The sequence below is a fragment of the Alosa sapidissima genome, chromosome 17, assembly GCF_018492685.1.
Source record: "Alosa sapidissima isolate fAloSap1 chromosome 17, fAloSap1.pri, whole genome shotgun sequence".
NCBI classification, from domain to species: Eukaryota; Metazoa; Chordata; class Actinopteri; order Clupeiformes; family Clupeidae; genus Alosa; species Alosa sapidissima.
Window position 1 is genome coordinate 20,070,419 of NC_055973.1, and position 23,411 is coordinate 20,093,829.

General features: G+C 49.9%; 1 protein-coding gene across 1 annotated transcript in view; it reads right to left on the minus strand.

Moving 5' to 3' along the window:
* Nucleotides 1–267: 267 nt before the first annotated feature.
* Nucleotides 268–23,411, minus strand: part of arhgap32a (Rho GTPase activating protein 32a) — a 44,759-nt gene continuing 21,615 nt past the window's right edge. Inside the window, exons 7-24 of the mRNA XM_042068855.1 lie at nucleotides 19,928–20,065; nucleotides 16,692–16,784; nucleotides 15,891–16,013; nucleotides 15,243–15,320; nucleotides 14,923–15,004; nucleotides 14,578–14,727; nucleotides 14,103–14,205; nucleotides 12,739–12,883; nucleotides 12,417–12,499; nucleotides 10,536–10,643; nucleotides 9,325–9,470; nucleotides 8,682–8,868; nucleotides 5,054–5,202; nucleotides 4,317–4,388; nucleotides 3,758–4,221; nucleotides 3,403–3,715; nucleotides 404–3,000; nucleotides 268–352 (exon numbers count right to left, since the gene is read on the minus strand). Of these exons, the coding sequence (XP_041924789.1) occupies nucleotides 431–3,000; nucleotides 3,403–3,715; nucleotides 3,758–4,221; nucleotides 4,317–4,388; nucleotides 5,054–5,202; nucleotides 8,682–8,868; nucleotides 9,325–9,470; nucleotides 10,536–10,643; nucleotides 12,417–12,499; nucleotides 12,739–12,883; nucleotides 14,103–14,205; nucleotides 14,578–14,727; nucleotides 14,923–15,004; nucleotides 15,243–15,320; nucleotides 15,891–16,013; nucleotides 16,692–16,784; nucleotides 19,928–20,065 (5,004 nt within the window). The 3' untranslated portion in view covers nucleotides 268–352; nucleotides 404–430. The remainder of the gene's footprint in view (nucleotides 353–403; nucleotides 3,001–3,402; nucleotides 3,716–3,757; nucleotides 4,222–4,316; nucleotides 4,389–5,053; nucleotides 5,203–8,681; nucleotides 8,869–9,324; nucleotides 9,471–10,535; nucleotides 10,644–12,416; nucleotides 12,500–12,738; nucleotides 12,884–14,102; nucleotides 14,206–14,577; nucleotides 14,728–14,922; nucleotides 15,005–15,242; nucleotides 15,321–15,890; nucleotides 16,014–16,691; nucleotides 16,785–19,927; nucleotides 20,066–23,411) is intronic.

The window sequence follows — 23,411 nt, forward strand, 5'->3', positions numbered from 1 at the left end:
GGTCCCATGTTACAGCCGACGAGACCAAGTTTGGTCTCATGACCAGGTTCCATCCAGTCTGCTGTCGTCTACTCTCCGCTCCCCATCAGCACAGTGCAATGCTTTAGAGTGTTCTTTAGAGTGTTCTTTCAACAGAACCTCCTCCAGGTTCTCTTGCTCCCTCCTTCTCCATCACACAGTCTTGGTGTTCTGGCCACTGTCCTGCAGAGGCTGTGGAGTTTGCCCACCCGCCCCCCCACCAAACACACACACACACACGCATCTTCTTTCATCTTCTGTCTCACAACCTCTGTGACCCCCGACCCCCCCCCCCCCCCCAGCTCTATAGAACCCAAACACACCCTTCAAGATCCTGTCTCATATGCCTTCTCAATGCCCCCCCCCCCCCCCAGCCTTTCAGGTCCTGTCCCATAAGCCCCTCCTCCCTGGATCACTCCACGTAGACCTCTGCCTCTGGTCGAGGCTGCCCCTGGAGAAACCCCCCCTGGCCCAGGGCAGTGGAGTATAGTCTGTGGCTGCTGGGGGGCATGCAGCCGTGGGTGGGGAAGGGGCTGGGTTTGGGGGTGCGTGGCTGGGCCGAGGGGATGGGCACGTAGCCCTCCATGGTGTCGTAACGGGGCGCCACAAAGCTGTGGCTGCGCACCTTGGGCTGGTGGTAGTGGGCGGCCCAGGGCTCGGCCTCCATCTTGGCGCGGTCGCGTACTTCGCGCTCAGGGGGCAGGTGTCCTTTGATGCTCTGCGAGCGCTCCGGTCTCACGGCCCCGCGGGCCCCCGCACGGGGGTAGTAGAACTCCTCCTCCGGGTAGCGGCTACTCAGAGTCCGGTAAAGAGCACGCTCCGGCTCTCGAGCATGACCGCCGCCTCCGCCATCGGTGTGCTTGAAGTCGGGGCAGCTGTACTCCTTGTGAAGGGAGAGGTGGGGGGGCAAAGGGCGGCTCTCCTGTGGCACGTTCCTGTAGGGGGCGCTGTTCTGCTTGAGCATCAGTGCCTCCCTGGCTCCCAGCTCGGCCTTCCGCCGCTGCTCCGGGTGGGACGACTCGCCCTCGGAGAACAGCTGCTCTGGGGAACTCTGGGATACCATGGTGACTTTAAAATGACCACCAGGCTCCTCCGTGGATATGAGCAGGTCCCTCCCGGAGTCCGAGCGATGCCTCACGTGCCTGCTTTCCCGCCGGCTGGCCTCTGGCCTGGGGCGCACCGGACTCACCCCCAAGTACTGCTGCTGCTGCTGGGCAGACGGGCCGCCGTGCGGCTTTCTCTTGGTCCTGCTGTCCCTCCGCAGTGTCGCCTGGTGGAAGTGCCTGTCGGGCGGCTCCGAGGTCCAGACGGACGGCAACGAGGCGTCGTCCACTCGGGGGAAGTAGCAGCCCTCGTGGCTCTGGAAGCTGTAGTCCTTCTCTGGGATGACGTGGCTAAGCGGGTTGGGGTAGCCCCCTCGCGGGGCACAGCCCGTCTTCGACGGGGGCGCAGGTGCGGACGCGGGAGGGGGCACGCGGCGGAGAGTGTAGGCGTGGCTGTGGCTGTACTGGCGCCCCCTGTGACCGTCCGGGTCACCGTAGGGCGAGTCCGAGTACGGGTTGTACCGATACTGCACCTTGCCGTTCTCAAAGTAGGGCTGCACCTGGTGGATCTCGGCGTGGCCCTTCCGCGAGGGGTACGGATTGCTCTGGAAGAAGAAGGGCCGGTCCTCAGGCGGCGCGTGCAGCGAACGCACCCGGCGGATGGTGGGGTACACCAGCGCCCCCTCCAACGGGGCGTACCACTGCCCCGAGCGGCGGAAGTGCGTGGTGGACGGGTGCTCGTCCCGGTAGTGCTCCTTGTACTTGATGGACTGGTGGAGGGAGCGGGGGCCAAGCGTTCCGTAGTGGCTCTCGTACGACGCCTTAGGGTGCACCTTCAGCCCCCCGAGGTGCGGCGGCAGGCTCTCGGGCTGGGTGGGGAAGGGCGGGGGGCACCTGCGGTGGCGTCCGGGGCGCGTTTGCCCGTAGGGGTCCTCCTCGGGGCTCAGGGGGTAGGAGGAGCCGGGGGAGCGGAGAGAGGGGTGGGGGAACGCCTCTTTGACCGACGCCGGCGCCGAGGCCTCCGCCAGCACCGTGCGGAAGTTGGAGGCGTTCACCGCCTCGCGGTTCTGGTTCTGGAGGGCAGCGGTGGCCAGGCGGCTCTCAGCCGTGCGGCGCGGGGGTGTCGGGGGCACGGGTTTGGGTTGAGGGTGGTGTTGGGGATGGGGTTGAGGGTGGTGTTGGGGATGGTGTTGAGGGTGGTGTTGTGGGTGGTGTTGTGGATGGGGTTGAGGGTGGTGTTGGGGATGGTGTTGAGGGTGGTGTTGAGGGTGGTGTTGAGGGTGGTGTTGAGGGTGGTGTTGAGGGTGGTGTTGGTGTTGGTGATGAGGAGGGTGGAGGGGTTTGGGGCTGCTGCGCTCCGGCTCCTCCACGCTGGGGTGCCCTCCCCGCGCGCCCTCATGCGGCTCCTGTGCCAGGCTGGCCGTGCCCGCTGGGGGTCTCTCCTGGGCAGCAGGGACGCCGCAGTGGCACAGTCGGGGAACAGGGGGCGCTCCTCTCGGGCCCGGCTCTCTCTCCTCGCCACCACAGGCACCGCACACGCGGACAGCCTTCACCGCGCTCGCTGTCCTCTCATGACCCACGTTCGGCCCGCCCGGCGCTCTCAGAGCCCCACCGTCAGCCACGCTGGCTCTGGCGGAGCGGGAGGTGTGTGAGGGGGGCGGCTCGCTGGGGTCAGATGAGGGCGTGTTGCCCTGGGGGGGCGAGTAGGGGCCGACAGGGCTGAGGAGGGGCAGCTTGGGGCTGGGGGACGAGGGGCTCTGGGGCTGTGGAGGGGGCTGTTGAGGGGGCGCTCCTGCTCTCTGGGAGTGGAGCGCCACCTGCTGGGCAGACTCGGCCAGCGCCAGGGCCAGCATGCGGGCAGCGTTCTTCCCCGGAGGCTGAGGGGAGATCAGAGAGTCGGTACTCACCAGCCCAGGAGTGCAGTCCAGTGTCAGGGAGCCTACAAGAGAACAAACACACACACACACGCATACATAACACACATACACACACACATACATAACACACACACACACACACACACACACACACACACATGCATACATAACACACATACACACACACACACATACACACACACACACATACACAACACACACACACACACAGACACACAGAGGAAAGCTCCATCAGAAACCTCTATCCAGGCACAGAGAGGCTGCGTGAGAGCTCTCTCGTTGCAGGGGTCCAGATCAACCTCTCTTCTGATGATGACTGAAGCAGCACATCAGCACATCAAGCACTACAATCAGCTACTTTATAAACCACTTCATCTACTCCGCTACGGAACATCACCAAAGAGCATCGCTGCTTATGATCAGCCATTGATGTTTGTGCTCACCTGGGTCGGGTCGGTTCTGTTTGGGTTCCATGGCTGCCGCTCTGCAGTCGGCGCTGCAGGACCCGCTGCGTTTGGACCCAGCTCTGTTGGGCCCGGCGCTGCCCTCACTGGGCAGGGGCTCGCTCCTCATGGAGGGGGAAGACGTCAGGGGCGTGGAAGACACCGAGTCCGGGACGGCCACCGGCGCCGTGCGCGCGGACCGGGACTCAGTTCTGACCCGCGAGTCGGCCCAGGCTGCAGGGTCCTCCTCAGGAACAGATTCAGCAGCAGCAGCGGAGATGGAGGGGAAGTTGAGAGCCACCTCCTCCTCTTCTTCTTCCTCCTCCACCTCCTCCTCCTCCTCCTCCTCCACCACCTCCCTCAGCTCCTCCTCCAGACGCAGCGGTGCAGGCGCAGGGCTGCCGGTCGGCGAGCGCAGCGAGATGACCGTCGCCACGGCAGCGGCCGAGGGGTTGTCCGAGGGTGAGACGCTCGGCTGAGCGTCGGTCGCCCCGTTGCCATGACTTCTGCCCCGCTTACTGCCCTGCTTCCTACCCTCGGGCCGCGCGGGGTCAGCTGGCGGCCCGCTGCACTGGAAGGCCATGGGGTCAAAGTCCAGACAGCCCAGGCCAGAGGTGAGGGGTCGGAGGTCGGCGTCATGACGAGGGGGCGAGATGAGCGCTGGCACACAGGACGTGGCGGACGTGTTTTTGGTGGCAGGGCCGGGCAGGGCGTGTGCGGAGTGGGCGTGGCTCTCTAGCAGCTCCTCATTAAAGGAAGTGGACAGCGCCTCGCTGATTGACAGCGGTCGCCGTGGACGCGACAGCTTCGAGTCACCTGCTGCAAAAAAACAAGACACAGGCAATCAGACAACAAACAAATACAACTGGGGGGTTAGTGTAAACAAACAAGCGTAAAATAGCATTCCACCTCACCATCAAAGTTGTGAGAAGAAAGAGACTCTTCACTTTTAGCAGAGCGGAGAGTTCCGGAGTCACCTCGTCCACCTACCGTGAAGGTAAACAAACAGGACAAAAGCACACCATTAATACACAAACAAGTAAACAATTATGTTCAAATTTCACAGCTGGTCGACAACTCTGTTTCAGGCAGGCTTCAAAGCAGGACCAGAGAGGAGACTTTCCAATAGCACAGTCTCCTCACAGGAAGAGGGTGTGTGTGTGTGTGAGAGAGAGAGAGCTCTGTGGTCTCTGTGAGTGTGCTGGTGTGTGTGTGTGTGTGTGTGTGAGAGAGAGGTATGTGATCTCAGTGAGCTGGTCTGAGTGGAGGTTTTAACCAGGGCTGTAGAGGAGGCCAAAGGCATGTAAATACGATTGACACACTTCCAATATTTCTGAAATAGTATTTAAGCACGTCCAAATACCACTAACACACCTCCTAATAGAGTTCACGCACCTCCAATGCAACTTTAACATTTATCAGTCAGTTTACCCATCTCTTTCTTTTACCACTACAGCCCTGATTTTCACAGGTATGTGAGTGTGTACTCTGAGATTTCTGTGAGCATGCTGGTGTGTGTGTGTGTGTGTGTGTGTGTGTGTGTGTGTGTGTGGAGGGTGCGATCTCAGTTAGTTGGTGCACGTGGGGGTATAGTATTAACACAGGTGTGTGTGTGCTTCTGTGTGTGTGTGTGTGTTTGTGGACAGCACACCTGGCAGTGCCATGGTCTTGATCTGGTTAGGCTCGCTGGGATGGCGGTGCAGCTTGCGCTTGGCGGCTGTGGAAGACGAGCGGCCCAGATGGAAGAAGTTCCTCCAGCCGCCCACCGGAGACTTCTTCGACTTCACCGAAGCCTTCTTCCTGTGGAGACACACACACACAAACACACACCCACACACACACACACACATCTATGAGTGTGTAAAGCCACTGTATAAGCCCAGATGATCAGAGCGCTCCTCTTTTAGAGTGCTCCAGACTGACTCCTAATCAGATAAAGGCTGGGGGTTTCCTTCAGACTCTTCTCTTCTCTTCTTATCTCTCTTCTGTTCTGTGCCTGAGGTAGTGTGTGAGTGTGTGTGTGTGTGTGTGTGTGTGGGGCCTCCTCCAGGGGCAGAAATATTAGCATAACTCAGTAGCCCGAGGAAAAACAAATCTGCTCCAGTACGCTGGAGGCAGTCAGTAAGCAGACCTCAATCACCAGGCCAACACCAGGGGCCTCATTTATAAAGCGTTTTTACGCAGAGATTTGATCTTAGACTGTGCGTACAAATACATGCCAACGCTCAGATTTATAAAAGCCGTCTTTGACGTGGAAAAGTGCTTATCTCCACGTCAGGTTCAAACTTGACGTACGACCATTTCCTTGTGGCAATGCCTGGGTACTGCAAGTAATCTGAGGTCTAAGTGCGATGCATTTTCAAAATTCCAAGACCGACGATCTCATGTCTTTCTTTGCCATATGCATGATCAATATCAGAAGATTTTTAAAGACATTTTTGGACACAGCTTAATGTTTCATGGTTTGGCATAAAACTGCTAATGAGAACTATATCCCACATAAGAAAGTGAAAAAACGTATAGCTTACTTATTTAATAATATGTAAAAAAACACACCAAGACCTACAATAGAATGATTGAAACATTCTTACAGGTGATCTAGTATATTTAGTGTTCTCACCAATCTCATATTGACCATAAAATGTCCAATTGCCCTCGTTTAGGAGAGGAAAAGTACATTTGTGCCAGGGATGTAGTGGTAAAATAAGAGATGGGTGAACTATGAATTCTGCAATCTCGGTGAGGTGGACTGCGCCATGCAGTATCGGATTTTTTAAAAAGGCATTGAGAACATGTTTGATAATGGTGGAGGTTAATGTACAGTATAGGATAGTATTGTATAATACAGTTTTAAATGTTAAAAGTGAATAAACTCTTTTGAGAGGTGGATAAACTAAGAGGTGGGTAGGCCTAAACTCTATTTCTGAAATTGCAGAGGTGGATAAACTGCGTTTACTCGCGTTTAGCCTCCACTACATCCTAATTTGCGCTCATACAGAGACCAGCTCCGTAACAGAAAGGTAATATTTGAATGTAAGCTATACAATGTAGGCTATAGATATTTTATATCATATATAGCCTACATAACGGAAGTTATCCTCTGAAAGCAGGGCATCTTCATATTTAGTGTTGCGTCGGAGTTGCGTAGAGGTGCAGAGCGCGCACCTGTTTGCTTTTTTTGACTGGCAGTGCCCAAGATCAGATGACAAGAGTTGGATAATGTAGGCTAAAATATAAAGGTAGGCTTAAAGCAAACAATAAAGGACAATGTTTAAGCCATTAGACATTATTGAAAGAAAACAATAGCAAAGATATGCAGAATGAATTAATAATGACCGGCGAACTAGGCTACTTTTTCAGCAAAAACATAGCCTATCCTAAAAGAAACGTTAAGCCTACATGACATATTATAATTTAGTCCTCTGTTTTGTAGGCTAAATCAGCATATTACCCTGGGTCATATTGGAAACGTATAGTAGCCTACTGTACCATAACATATAGGATTATGCTGTAGGCCTAGAGGTCTTTCCTTCATAAGGTAGGCCTACCCAATTTTTTTCTTCTACAAAGTAGGCCTAAACATACTAAATGTTGATTATTCACATTACTGCAAGCAAAAGGAATGAAAGCGAGCAGAGGACAATGGACATGGATGCATACAATCTTTTTCCAGAAAGCTTTGCTGGAAAAAAAAAATAATTAGTTAAGCTATTCGAACTGACGCATATAGGCTAGTTAACATCAGATGGCATAGGCTAGGCCTATAGTAATGTTTTCAATATATAATTTTACATAGGCTACAGCTTTTAGGCCATTGATTTCATTAAAACATATGCTAATGATATTGATGAGGGGGTGTTTACAAGGCGGAGACCTAAAACCATCCTGCTGCGCACAAGTTGACGTTCATTTGTGATTTATAATGGGCACATCTAGAAGGGTGGCGTACGCACGTTTTTTGGTGCGTACGTTCGTTTTCTCTGAATCACACATACGATCATTTCAGAAATTATCTAAGATCAAATGAAGGATGGTTTCTACGCAACACTTTTATAAATGAGGCCCCAGGAGTCGGAACAGGAACAGGACAGTCCTTTTAGAGGTGCCAAGAGAGACAGAAGTACAACTGATCTACCCCAATTGTCAGCCTCTGTCTATTCTGTCTAGTCTAAACCGTCAGTACGGTCAGAATGGCAAAAACATGACCTCTACTTGATCTTCTGGTCAACTGGACTAAAGTGGTTCTGAGAATGTGAGCTCTTGCTAAGATGCCCTGAAAACATGTAACATTATATCTATGAGAGTCAATATCATTGTAAGGAGTTCAGGGATAAGCATATGTTTCTATTTTGTTTACATAGATATGTTCTTCTTTTGCTAGTTGGCTACATGCAATGGCAGAAAACTCACATACCCTCTCCTTGTCCCTCTCCCACACTCTCTCTCTCTCTCTCTCTCACACACACACACACACATAACGGAGACTTCCCTTCGTAGCCTAGGCTACTTGAATCAGAACAATACAACATTGTTGCAGCACAGAATGACAGTTCAGCTCGGTGTTTATTAAAGGTTAGCATTATTAGCACCACATCGCAAATTAAGTGCAATAGGTTACTCATGCATGCAAATTAACTACTAAATTTCTTCTAATTACAACAAACAATAAAATTCATTACACAGGCAAAGTTATCAGCCGTTAGCAACATGCATGTAAGAGCCTTAAGTAGTAAGGTAGGCCACTCTAATGTTAGAACACAGCTCTCTCTACTCAAGGACATTACTTGTAGTTGTGGTTAACATTAGGCTATCAATTCATCAGCTGTGACATGAAATGTTTGAGCCACCACCGACCCTCACCCCAAATAAAATTAAAAAAATCTTTGGAAACCCCCTTGGAAATCACAAATGCCTGTTTCTTGGTGTTTTCTGCCCCCAACGTTGTCTTCAAGGCAGCGCTGCCTGGAAGGCGCTATGGTTAGGCATGGGTTAGGGTTAGGTTTAGGATTAGGTGATTTTAAGTCAGCAGTGACAGCGCTGCCTGGAAGACGACGTTGGGGGCATAAAACACCATCGAGCCAAATGCCTCCTCTGTCTCCGTAGTCTGCAGTTGGGTCTGGAGTAAAGTGAGAGCTATTGTGCCAGTGCGTGTACGTATGTGTGTGTGCAGTGCGCATGCACGCATCAGAGAGTAAAGTAAGAAAGCCTGTCTGCGAACACAAGTGTGTGTGTGTGTGTGCATATCTGAGAGAGTAAAGTAAGAAAGCCTCAGTTCTGACCTGTCGGTGGGGAAGTCGATGACGGTGTGGAACTTGCCCTGCAGGGCGCTGGGCCCCTCGCCCACCTCGATGTACTGCCCGTGGGGGCTGCTGGGGGAGATGCGTGCCTGGGCCTCCTCCAGGGACAGCAGCTTGGTGGACGGGGAGCACACCAGCAGAGACTTGGGCCGCGCCAGCGTGCCGTGGCCTGCCATATACACAAACACACACACACACACACACACACACACACACACACACACACACACACACACACACACAAACACACAGGCACACACACACACACACACACACACAAGCCTATGAACATGGCCCTTTACTATCATATATCAATGACTTTACATTCAGTAAAGGCTGGTATTTAATAGTTTGCCAGTGAAGCAGAAGTCCATGTAGGAGGTATTGGATCATTTTTATGAGTACGATTTTAAAAGTATGAGTTTATGTACACCAGATGTCACGGATACCCAATACTGATGATGACTGAGTGAGTTGTGTTTTGGCCAATGAGAGGGGAGGATGTGTACCTGATCCCTCCCTGATGAGTAAGTTGTGTTTGGGCGAACGAGAGGAGAGGATGCGTACCTGATCCCTCCCTGATGAGGGAGTTGAGTTTGGGCCAATGAGAGGAGAGGATGCGTACCTGATCCCTCCCTGATGAGGGAGTTGAGTTTGGGGCTGAAGAGGACCTCCACATGGTTCAGGATGAACTCCACAACCACTGACTGGATCCGCACCTCCATGAAGGCCGATGTGCCACTGAAACACGCCGACTCAATCTGCCTCGACCTGGAGCATGCACAGACACATACACCACACACATGCACACACACACATGCATGCACACACACACACACACACACACACACACACACACACACACACAAGACTATAAGACATCAACACACAACTACACACAACACTGCAGTTTGATAGGAGGGGGTGCTCATGACGTGAACATATTTTCAGTTTCAGTGAACACTGATTGCCATTTTGAAGCATTAAGTCACGTTTAGCATTTAGTTTAGCAGTCCGCACAGTCCCAAGAAAATAGAGTGCGAAAGAATCAAAACAACATGAAAGAGGCAGGATCCCGGTCTCCAAAATGCAAAGAAAACTACTGTATGCAACAATAACAAGACAAGTGATGCATTTTTAATAGGGATTTGTAAGGAAATCAGTGTGTTTTTAGAGAAAGGAATAGAGATCGGCTCTTTCTCCATTCTCAGATGGCTGCAAACTTGTTTCAATTATTTCGCACAAGGATGTTGTATACAACTCCAGGAAAAGCAGTGTGCATCACCAGAGGTATTTAGCATGCTAGCGAAACCACTTTAATCTATCATTAAACTCATATATCCCCCAGCAACCACACACAATAATGAATGAAGAATAGTGAAAATGAAAACTAATGATTTCTTTCAGCTTCCGTGGTTCTCTTGATGGAGCCAGTGCATCGCTGCATCCTGAATCTTCTTTATCCAACCGTGGCAAAACACAACACCGACATGTCGAAACAGATAGGTCATAGCACACAGAACGCATAATGAAAACACTAAAACATGATTTGTATTCTGATCACCCCTACCACACACACACACACACACACACACACACGTATCCAACGCACACAGAAGGTGGGTTACGAAGATGAGATTACAGAGGCCCAGACAATACAGGCAGACACACACACACACACAAATGTACATACACATGCACACACAGACACAGCCTCTCTCTCTCACACACCCACACAATGGGTTACGAAATGAGGTTTGAGAAGACAAGATGATGGCCAGGCAGACACACACACACACACTCACACACAGACAGACACACACACAGGTAAGGTACCGGAGCAGGTTGGGGGCCCAGACGATGGCCAGGTTCTTGCTGTGCATGTTGGTGATGTAGCTGAACGCGGCCAGACGGGCCAGGTGTCTCATCAGGAACTCCAGAGTCCTGCACATAAAAGGGAACCATGAAAACTATTAACCATGAGAACCATGACAACTGTGAGAACTATGAAGGATAAGAACTATGAAGGATCAACACTGAAATATAAGATCTAAGAAGTATGACCACTTTAGCATGTTAGTGTGTCGACTGCGAGTACCATTATAACAGCATATTAGTGTATCGACTGTGAGTAGGCTACCATAAAAACATGTTAGTTTGTCGACGGGGAGTAGGCTACCATTAAAACAACATGTTAGTGTATCGACTGTGAGTAGGATACCATAAAAACAGCAAGTTAGTGTATCGACTGTGAGTAGGCTACCATTAAAACAGCATATTAGTGTATCGACTGTGAGTAGGCTACCATAAAAACAGCATGTTAGTGTGTCGATTGTAAGCACCATTAAAACTGCATATTAGTGTGTCGATTGTGTGCACGTGCCAATTAACATGTTGATCCAATCTGCTCCCGTTAAAGACAGCTACTCCCTCCAGAAGAACAGTCCATACCGCTTCAGTCAAAGAGAACTATTTCCTACCCGGAGCCGAAAACTCACACCCTCAAGAGTTCATTCACAAGAACCTTAAAATCTTCAGAGGAACCTTAAATCATCACAGTTAGATGCAAAGCCGTTTTCCCTTTAAATAATTGTTTCAGATATCCCCAGCTTCTATATCCTCAGCCCATGCTACAGCGCTGCAGTTTGATCTGATATTAGATGCTACACTGACAAGATTTTGGCCATAATAGATTTGATTTTCAAATCTCAGTGATGGCATGTTAAGCTACAAAGTTTAGCCACAGATCTGGGAGGTTTTCTGTGCTCTTCCACCCCGATGTTGTCTCTCTCTCCTTCGTCTCTCACTCTCAATCTCTCTCTCCTGTGTTCCTCTCTCACTTTCAATCTCTCTCTCCTGCGTTCCTCTCTCTCTTTCAATCTCTCTCCTGCGTTTCTTCTCTCTCTTTCAATCTCTCTCTCTTTCAATCTCTCTTGTGTGCCTCTCTCTTTTTTCTCTTGTACTTTTTTCTCTCCCCATCTTTCTCTCTTTCTTTCTACCTCTCTCTCTCTTGTACATTTCTCTCTCTTTCTATCTTCCTCTTGTGTGCCTCTCTCCCTCATGTCTGTCTCCTGCGTTCGCTGGTGTTCTACATTAATGAGCGAAGGCCTCCTTCCTTTCTGCGCCACTCCTAGACTGTGAAGCCGCTCTCGCTATCAGATTAGAGCCGTCGCCACGACAGCAGCCACGCTGGCTGCTCCTAAAGCCGCGCGCTCCCCACAGCTATTTTTAAACAAGAATCCAAATCCTCTCAGTCGCTGCTTTTGTCTGTTTTTAACATTGGCAGTCTCGGTGAATATGCTAAAAAGGGGTGAGGGAATATGGCTTTGCTATTCAACACCTTGACTTTTCTTTATCCAACCTTTCTAAACTTTAGAGTTTAGACTAGAGTTTGTAATGTTCACACAGCATCTGCTCTGCTGTGAGACAAGTGACTGCATGAATTGAGAAATGACGACAAGAGGACAATATTCGAGGATGGCTCTTTCCACCAACCATCAGCGCAATAACCAAGAACCTGATAGACACTGGAGATGTAAGGAATATGATGTTTGTTTACGCACACACACACACACACACACACACACAAACACAAAAACACAGACACCAGTGTAAGACTGAAGACCAGTCATGAGCAGCAGGTTGGTGCAGCAGACAGCTGGAGCAGGTGCAGTTATCTAATCCGGCCAGCAGAGGGCAGTACAGACCAGCACCAACCTGTAGTGCGGAGGAGGCAGCTGCTGGATTACGTCATGGATCTTCACCAGCCTCTCCTCGTCCGTGGCTGCAGACACCGCATCCTGTTACACACACACACACACACACACACACACACACACACACACACACACTATGTTACTCCACTGCATTCTGTTTAAGACACACACACATCCCACTGCAGGTAAATGCCACTCCCCTTCCCCTCCCCCTCCCACTCTGCAGGCTAACACCACTCCCGACACACACACAAACACACACACACACACACACACAAGCAGCTGAAATCTTGATGAATGGGGAGTGGGGGGTGAATGCTTACGGAGAATTTCTCGTAGAGCTGGTAGGTGAGCAGGGGGTTGGGCAGCTCTCGGAAGTAGAGCTTGCACAGCGAGCCCACCGAGTGGATGTCCTGAATGTAGATGTCCTTGGTCAGGTCCGGGACGTGCTCCGAGTCAAAGTCATGCCTGCGAGATGCAATGGATTAGTTTAATCTGGCCACACACACACACACACACACACAGCTGTCTCGGCTCAGGTAAATCTGGCCCTGAAAAATATCATTATTAAATACCATTTTAATCTCTTACTAAGGGCTCTCTAGCTGGATCGGATGGGTCTGTGAATTCATCAAATTGATCATATTTATATTCAGCATTTCTATGTCTGTCTGCACATATGCCATTTGTATTGCATGTTCTGTGTCTTAACTCTCATTTTACCATGATGATTACAGTTTGAGTGAGTTGCTTGTGACCTTTGGGTGATTCACTTTACAAAGATCTTAACATCCAACTGGGAGCCTTACGCAACAGAGAGGAGGGAGAAAGAGAGGGATGGGGGGCATAAGAGAGGAGAGAGAGAGAGAGACAGAGGGAGAGAGAGAGAGAGAGAGAGAAAGGAGAAAGAAAGTGGGAGTGAGAAAAATAGAGACCACAAAGAGAGAGAGAGAGAGAGAGAGAGAGAGTGAGAGCAGAGGCGGACAAGGATACAAGAGAGGGTGATAGGAGAGAGAGGGAGGGAGGAAGAGAGGGAAAGAGAGAACACGGGGGGATATGAGGAGAGAGAGAGAGAGAGAGGGGAGAGAGAAAAGAGGGACAGGAACACAAGAGAGGTGATGGAGAGAGAGGAGAGAGATAGAGAGGGAAGAGAACACAGGGGATACGAGGAGAGAGATAAATGTAGAGAGTGTTACGCAAAAGGGGGGAGATCTTCTAGAGAGAAAGAAGAGTTGAGCCAGTGAGAGAAGATGGAGGAGAGGAGGAGGAGGAGGAAGAGGAGGAGGACAGAAGATACACTCATGAGACATCCCTGAATCATACACACGTTTGATGAGAGTTGGAATGTGGGCAAGTTAGAGATATGCATTCCTCTTTTACACGTACGTGTGTGAGGGTGTGAGGACTTTTCATGTGTGTAGTTTTTAGGAGTGTGTGTGTGTGTGTGTGTGTGTGTGTGTGTGTGTGTGTGTGTGTGCGTGCGTGTATGTGAGTTTGTGCGTGTGTATGTGAGTGTGAATGAGTGTGAGTGTGTGTGTGTGTGAATGAGTGTGTGCATGTGTGTGTGTGTGTGTGTGTGTGTGTGTGTGTGTATGTGTGTGTGTGAATGAGTGTGTGCATGTGTGTGTGTGTGTGTGTGTGTGTGTGTGTGTGTGTGTGTACATGTGTGTACATATGTGTGTCTGACCTGAGTTTCTGGATATTGGAGGCGATGCCGGACAGGCGGTAGATGCCGTCCACCACCCCATGCTTCTCAATGAACTCAGTGCAGCTCTGGATCACCTGAGGAACTACAGAGGACAAAGACAATGACATCATCACTCCCTGTGTGTGTGTGTGTGTGTGTGTGTGTGTGTCATATCATGTACAGAGTTGAGTAGATGCTCCCATAGTTTACAGCCAAACACACACCCTTTGTATGTGTGTGTATGTGTGTGTCTGCACGTGCGCTCACCATTGTGTGCAGAGTTGAGTAGATGCTCCCCCAGGTCGCACCAAAACACACGCTCTCTAAAGATGCCCCCTGTGTGTGTGTGTGTGTGTGTGTGTGTGTGCTCACCATCGTGTGCAGAGTTGAGTAGATGCTCCCTCAGGTTGCACCCAAACACACGCTCTCTAAAGATGCCCCCTGTGTGTGTGTGTGTGTGTGTGTGTGTGCTCACCATCGTGTGCAGAGTTGAGAAGATGCTCCCCTAGGTCGCACCCAAACACACGCTCTCTAAAGATGCCCCTCTGCTTGAGTTTCTGCTTGCTGGGCCGCGACTTCATGAAGCTGCGCAGGAATGTGATCAACTTCCCGTGCTTCTTAGAGACTGAGAGACAGAATGAAACACGCACACATACACACACGCACACACACACACGCACGCACACACGCACGCACACACGCACACACACACACACGCACACACGCGCACATCACAAATGTTCCAAAGGGTGTGTCAAATTGAAGATGAGTTAAATGCATGTGTCTCCATATTATCCAGTAACACCGAATGGAGGCTCACCTGGTTTGGTCATCACCGTGGTAACAGAGGCAGGGATTTTTTCACTTATCAGCTCCACACAGTCGCAGGGGAAGAAGCCAACCTGGGGGAGGGGTGGGGGGTACTCATTTTTAGCTGATAAAAATCACATCAAATGCGAGTGTGTGTGTGTACGAGCAACTCTAGCTCTAGAGAGAGAGAGACAGTGTGTGTGTGTGTGTGTGTGTGGTGTGTGGTGTGTGGTGTGTGTGTGTGTGTGTGTGTGTGTGTGGTGTGTGGTGTGTGGTGTGTGGTGTGTGTGTGTGTGTGTGTGTGTGTGGTGTGTTTCCACAGTGATTTACCTGAAATCCATGCTTCCCTCTCCACCAGCCTGTGTCCTCTTTGGGAGGCATGTCAATCACAGACACAATGTCCCCAACCTGAGACACAGACACAAATGTAAGTACCACAAAGACACCCACACACACACACACAAACCCACAGAGAGAGAGACACACACACACACACATGCACACACACACGCACCTGAAGCCTGCCTGCATGTACCCATATATTGTATTTCCATATACAGATCATTCCCATCTCGGCATAGACCAGTAGTGTACTCTGTACTCTGGAGTCCAGTACAGTCCAAGGAGCAGCAGTCCCCTCCACAGCCCCCAGCATGTCTGTTCATCTCCCACCCTGAGCCCTGAGCATCCACTGCACCCAGAGCCCTGAGCTTCCACTGCACCCGGAGCCCTGAGCTTCCACTGCACCCGGAGCCCTGAGCGTCCACTGCACCCGGAGCCCTGAGCTTCCACTGCACCCTGAGCTTCCACTGCACCCTGAGCCCTGATTCCCTTCTGTCTGTCCAACATGGCTATCTGCTAGGCCTCCGTTTAAGTCTACTCATCACATCACAGGATGGCGTTTGTGTGTGCGTGGTGTGTGTGTGTGTGCGTATGTGTGTGTGAGGTGTGCGTGTGTGCTTGTGCTCTGGCCCTCACCTCAAACGACAGCTCGTCGGCGGCCTGGGCGATGTAGCGCTTGACGACGTGCGCGGCGGCGATGGCAGGCACGTTGATGGAGGACTCGTCGTGCACTAGCAGGTGGTTCCCCTTGTTGTCGATCTGAAGGAGAACAGGAGCAGGACATTAAAACACCACAGAAACAACAGAGCCAACAGTTCTGGCCAGCGACTGAAACACAGACGCTGGACACAAATGTGGACGAAACCGGTTATGAATATTACAGCTGCACGGATGAAAGGAAGGCGTGGGTTAAAGGTGCGGTCAGCGATTGTGCAGGAAGTCACGATTGTTTATGTTTATGTTTATATTTACATTTATTAGCAGACAATTGAAATTGCGTACAGTCGCTGACTGCACCTTTAGGACACGTCCTCTGCATGCTGCTGCATCAAATTAGGGGCAACATCAGGGCCAGATCACAGGCTACCTGCCCAAAAGACTCGACTCGGATGCATGAACCAAACCTTCAGACATCCAGATGAGTAAGTCATACGAGAGACATAAAGGGAGTGGAGAGAGGAGGAGGAGGAGAGGAAAAGAGAAGACATGAAAGAACACAGAGGGAGATAAGGAACGATAAGATGGAGGAAATAAAAGAACAGATGAATAAAGAGAAAAAGAGGAGGGAGGAGAGGAGAGGAGAGGAGAGAAAAGAGAAGAGGAGAACAAGAGAAGAGAGGATAGAAGAGTAGAAGAGAAGAGTAGAGGAAAGAAGAGAAGAGAAGAGAAGAGAAGAGAAGAGAAGAGAAGAGAAGAGAAGAGAAGACCACTCCATACCTCCATCCATGTGAGTGCCGGGCCGCAGTTGATCTTATTGTCAGCGATGGCCGACAGGCGGGTGAGGTATGCCGTCAACATCTGGGGAAGAGTCTGGAGAATGACAGAAGAGAGAGAGAGAGAGAGAGAGAGAGAGAGAGAGAGAGAGAGAGAGAGAGAGAGAGAGAGACAGAGAGAAAAGGAAGGAGCGAGAGGAGAAGGAAAGGAGAGGAGAAGAACAAACAATGGCTTAAGTGCTGTGCTTCTGGAGTCTCTCATTCCGGGTGGAGAGTCCTGCGTTGCTATGGCACTGTCCGACTCTTGAGCTCCCAGCGTCTGTTTCTAATTTAGAGGGTTTGAGAGGAATGGAGAGAAAGGAGGGGGTATATATATATATAAAGAAACAGAGAAACAGAGAAAAAGGGTGCTTGATAGAGAGAGAGAGAGGGAGACAGAGAGAGGGTGCTTAATAGAGAGAGACGAGAGAGAGATGGAGAATGAGAGAGAGAGAGAGAGAGAGAGAGAGAGAAAGAGAAACAGAAAGAGGGAAACAGAGAGAGACGGTTGTCTGACAGAGAGACGGAGAGAGAGAGAGAGAGAGAGAGAGAGAGAGAGAGAGAGAGAGAGAGAGAGAGAGAGAGAGAGAGAGAGAGAGAGAGAGAGAGCTGGAGAGTGAGGGAGGGCAGGAGCGAGGGAGTGTGATGGGGAACCCGAGAGGGAAAGTCCAGGATGGCTGTTGTAGCAGCGCTGAGCTCAGCATTACGGGCCAGCAGCCCAAGGAGACCATGATTCACATGGAAACCAAAATAGAAGCCAGAATCGCACAGAATAACAAACCAGGGCCAACCGCTCCTCACCAACCTGCTCTCAGAGCTCCACAGGACACAACCCCATACATCACTGCTGTCACACATGACACACAACTGACACAACTAATTAATCAACTCACTAATCAACAGCAGTCCTCTGTCCCACAGCTAGTTGAACTAACTATCCAACTCACTAACCAAACTAACTACCAAACTCACTTATCAAACTAACTAGCCAAAATAACTATCCAACTCACTAACCAAACTAACTACCAAACTCACTTACCAAACTAACTAGCGAAAATAACTATCCAACTCACTAACCAAACTAACTACTCCACTCACTAACCAAACTAACTATTCAACTCTGAGACTCACCCTTGTGATAACTGACAAGTTGCTTTGGATAAACGCATCATCCAAATGAATGAGTATAAGTAAAAATATAAACATTAACTATTTCTCATTGTCAACCAATCACTACCACACCGTTTCACTCTGACTAACTCACTGAATAATTAAATGACTATGTGACTAACCGCACAGAAGGAAGTCATCGTGGATTGGACAGCATTTATAGAGCGCTGTGGTGCAGCACTCAGTGCTTTACAATGTAACGTCCCACATTGACTCTTACATCGAAGACAGAGACTGCGGTGCAAAGCAGCACCAGCACATCGGGAACAGTTTGGGGTTTGGCGACAGGGATGGTGCTGCCGATATTGGGATGGTACAGTGAGCACTGTATCTTATATATAAAGCTTATGGTCTGCTGGAGAGTGGGTGACAGTGATGTGGATCCACTTGGACTCACCTCTGCAGCGTAGGAAGCTGCTCACAGCAGGCTACACCGCAAAGGATTCTGGGATACCTCCGTAAATCACCAGCACCAGTCCAAATTTCTGAGAGACTCAGGAAAACAGAGGCCAATGAGTTTCGGTCTGAAAATACAACAACAAATGCAAAAAAAGGGCCCTCTCTCTCATTCTCTGGTCAGAATGAGGAGGAGGAGGAAAAAGGGGAGGATGATGATGAGGAGGAGGAAAGCCGACGGAGTGGCCACACGCTCCTGCTGGGGCCGACTGGGGTCCAGAGATCTCGCCATGGGAATGTGAGATTTCTAATTACTTGACGTCTCCAGCCACACGAGCCCAGAGAAATGCCCCAGCCACCCCACATGACAGGGCCCGGGAGCAGGGTAATGCCTACCATGTGCCTGTGGAGCCCTAATTACATGACTTCTGCAAAATAAAAATAAAGCGAAAGAGAGAGAGAGAGAGACAGAGAGAGACACAGAGAGAGAGAGAGGCAGAGACAGGAGATGGTTTCCTGTTCCGCTCCGATTGTTTCATCTCTGGACCAGGACAATGTTAGACGCAGTACATGTGTTTATACACAACAGTAACTAAGCAACTGGTACGCGGCTCAACCAAAGCACCCCGGCCAGCTACCCAGAGCCACATGCACTGTGGACCTAACAGCCCCATTTACACAGCGCTGGTCAGAGATACAAACAGCCATTAGCCACAAGGCATCAGGGAGAGAAAAACACTCCCAGGGTGGCAGTGATGGCCAAGGCTGACTGAGTTCCTGGGCACCCTACCCCTCTGGGTATCCCAAAACACTGGCACCACACACACGCCCATGCCAACAGTGCCAGGCACCACCAACGCACCACACTGCACCACTTCCTAACCATTTACAGACATGTTTATAACACGTCTACGACACAGAGCCCCATGTGAACCTACACAGTCATGACTTACTCCTGTCCTGCTCCAGAGTTAAGCAGCACATGAACAACAATCCACTCCCAGAAGACATGGGCAGCTGCTTCCTGAGGAACAGGCAGACAGGGCAGTGGGGGGTAACTACTGCTGTCTACTAGAGTGAGAGAGTGAGACAGTGTTGTGTGGGGTAACTACTGCTGTCTACTAGAGTGAGAGAGTGAGACAGTGTTGTGTGAGACAGTGTTGTGTGGGGTAACTACTGCTGTTTACTAGAGTGAGAGAGTGAGACAGTGTTGTGTGGGGTAACTACTGCTGTCTACTAGAGTGAGAGAGTGAGACAGTGTTGTGTGGGGTAACTACTGCTGTCTACTAGAGTGAGAGAGTGAGACAGTGTTGTGTGAGACAGTGTTGTGTGGGGTAACTACTGCTGTCTAATAGAGTGAGAGAGTGAGACAGTGTTGTGTGAGACAGTGTTGTGTGGGGTAACTACTGCAGACTGTACTAGAGTGAGAGAAAGCAATTCAGCAAGATATTAGGATTTCTTATGTAAGGACCTGAGTAGTCTTGCACTGATGTATTATGTGTGTGTGTGTGTGTGTGTGTGTGTGTGTGTGTGTGTGTGTGTGTGTTAGGTGTGAGTATATGAGTGAGTGAGTGAGTGTTTGAGTGTGTGTTAGGTGTGAGTGTGTGTGTGAGTGTGTGTGTGTGTGTGTGTTACCTCAGTCTTGTCCTTGAGGTGCTCGTAGCGGGGCAGCTCGGAGAGCTGTGAGAAGCGCCGGTCATATATGCACAGGTGGAGGTGCTTGTCCAGAACACGGAAGTCCTCATAGGAGCGCCTCAGAAGCCAGCTCAGGCCCTGGGGGAGAGGGAGAGAGAGATGGAGAGAGAGAGAGAGAGAGGAGAGAGGAGAGAGAGAGAGAGAGAGAGATGGAGAGAGGGTGGGAGGGAATAGAGGAGAGAGAGAGAGAGAGAGAGATGGAGAGAGGGTGGGAGGGAATAGAGGAGAGAGAGAAAGGGAGTGAGATAGGGAGGGAAGAGAGGAGAGAGAGAGGGAGAGATGGAGAGAGGAGAGAGGGAGAGAGAGATGGAGAGAGGAGAGAGGGAGAGAGAGAGAGAGATGGAGAGAGGAGAGAGATGGAGAGAGGAGAGAGGGAAAGGGAAGGAAGAGAGGAGAGAGAGAGAGAGATGGAGAGAGGGTGGGAGGGAAGAGAGGAGAGAGAGAGAGATGGAGAGAGGGTGGGAAGGAAAGGGAGTGAGATAGGGAGGGAAGAGAGGAGAGAGAGAGGGAGTGAAGAGAAGAGAGAGAGAAAGGGAGGGAAGAAAGGATAGAGACATGGAGAGAGGAGAGAGGGAAGAGAGGAAGCAGAGAAAGGGAAAGAGAATGTTAGCAGAGATGGAAATGAGCTCAGCTTTTCCAGCAGGAAAAAAGGAATCCCCAGTTCCTATAACACACACACACATACACTCTCTATTTTAGTCTTTCCCCAGTCCCCTACTGTTGTGTACACACACACACACACACACACACACACTCGCTCCTCATCTTTCCCCCAACTCTCTCCCATTGGCCTCCACAGTAGCCCTCTCTCTCTCTGCCTCTCCCTCTCTCTCTCCCCCTCTATGTCCCCCTCTATGTGTTTCCACTGGCCTACATAAAAGGCAGCCTGTTCTGCCCTGTGCAGTGTTGATGTGCCGCATCAGGACCGGAATCATCTCTGTAGTCTGTACAGTCACTCTCCAGAAGAGGGTCCAACTGGAGGTCAAAACATGACCACAAATCAGATGTAGCCCTGGGTTTGCCAAACATCACATATTATCACATGCAGCCACTGGTAGATCAGAGCCATATCGGAACCATATCAGGGCCATATCAGAACCATATCAGGGCCGTATCAGAACCATATCAGGGCCATATTAGGGCTGTATTAGGGCCATATCAGGGCCGTATTAGGGCCAGATCAGAACCATATCAGGGCCATATTAGGGCCAGATCAGGGCCGTATTAGGGCTAAGTTATGGCCAGGTTGCTCCCAGAGGGGCGCATGATGGACAGTGGAAGACACTTTCCGGGTATTTTAGTGATCCTTATTTAGGCACGTTTAGTGTTTCTAAACTCCTTTTGTGAGTTGAAAGAATAGTGAAGAGGCTCTTTGGTGGTCATCTTTGTTGGTGGTCTACTGTAGCTGCCACTCCCGTCCTGATAAAGAATACCACGTTAAAACTGCAGTGTGAACAGGACGTCAATGTGAAGTGGGTTCTACAGGCAGCCCAGAGCCTCTCCCTGATCTGATGCAGCTGCCACTCTTCTGCGTCTTCGTCTCTTCTCCAAAGAGCTCATTTTTAGCCTGAGGAGAAAACATCTTTGCCGTTGCCATAACAAAGGCAGTGGTGCGTGGCGACGGCATCTCCACCGTCCACAGAGACTGCCAGAGCTGCGGCCAGCGAGGGAGGACGCCCGCTGCTTTACTCCGCGTGCACACCAAGAGTGACTAGAGCTGCAAAATTCGCCCTGACAAATGGAAGTCATTCATTTTCTATGAGAGCCGGCGTACCTCGGCGCCGAGAAGCTGCAAAGCCGACAGCGTCGCGTTTTGGGCATTTTGAGCTTCAAACAGAAAGTTGAAGCTCGGTCAGCTTTATGGAAATGAGCTATGATGTGGTTCAGCGAGATTTAACATGGTTTTTTTATAAGCTGAATAACGTTACATGATTAAGTTATGGATAGTAGCGACAAAGTAGCTATATACAGGCCATACTTTCCAAGGTAGTTGATAGATAGATACTTTTTAACGGCACACAACAATGTTGGTAGTATTTTTGTTACAGGATTTAGTTCAATCCAGTGAAGAAATAATAAAACAAAATAATATATATACACCCACATAGACACACACATAAAAAAAAAATCATACTGGAGGTTATTCTGTTTGGTCCTCCCAAGCAAACTGCAGGCCTGAGGGGAATCCTGGGTCCCCTAACCCCATCTACAGTATTAAACCGCAGGTCAAATACTGGGAGTGTTTTTTGAGTGATGTTGTCAAGGGCAGCTTTTTTCACCTGAAAACAATTGCTAACATTATAAACTGCATCTGCAACTGAAAGTCATACATGCTTTTTATTACTTCCAGACTGGTCTACTATTGCAATGTCCTTTACACTGGAATTAACGAATCATCTCTTGCACGATTACAGTTGGTCCAAAACACAGCCGCTAGACTGCTTATTGGGACAAGAAAACGAGAACACATCACTCCAGTACTGGCGGTTTTGCCCTGGCTTCCTGTTAAATATAGAATCCAGTATTAAGTGGCATTGACTGTTTTTAAAGAAGCCTTATGCAACAATTTTAGTCGTTCTGATGGTTCTACAACACTTTTTGGGTTGTTTGGTGGGTGCTTCGTCTCCCCCTAGTGCTTCTCCGCAGAAAAACCGAATATGCAACTTTCTGGTCCCTGACCGAAGAAATCCGGATGTGACTCAGCGGAAGTATCCAATTGCCTCTCGAAAATGTAGTCAGATTGTAGTTTCTAAGAAGACTGCAAAAAGGACTCCGACTTGGCTTTGTTGCTGTTGAAATTGTAAGTAGCCTACCCTTGGGTGAACTTCGTTTTTGTAATGTGGTTTGATAGTCTCTTGAACAATGTGTTTGCTCGACCGTTTTATTGTCAGCCCTGTATGTGTTTAGCTTGGTTTCTTGATGGCTAGCTCGCTAGCTAGTGGGGGGTTTAGTGTAGCAGTCACTTGCTACCGAAGCTACAGGGGGAGCTATGTCGTGAAAAATACGAGCCCAAATCAGGCAAAAACCCAGAAACAGCGAAGGAATAACCAGACTTACATAGGGCATTAAATGGCAGTTATCCACGTTATATAACAAACATGTTAAACCTATACACCCAATCACGACCACTAAGACCTGCATCACAAGCACGCCTGGACATACTACGTTCCCATCTCACACAGAAAGGTGACCGTGCCTTCAGTGTCCAACGCAGCGTGCCTCTGGAACAGTTTACCACAAGACCTCAAATCAGTATCATCTGTTACTGCTTTTAAATCCTTACTAAATGCCCATCTTTACACACTTGCATTCAACAGCCTTTGAGCCTGTGGGAACTATGGAGATCCTATTTGTATTATGTCTGTATGTCTGTATGTTTGTTTCTGTCTGGAGGTACTTTTTGATTTGTTTTGTTGTGTTTGTC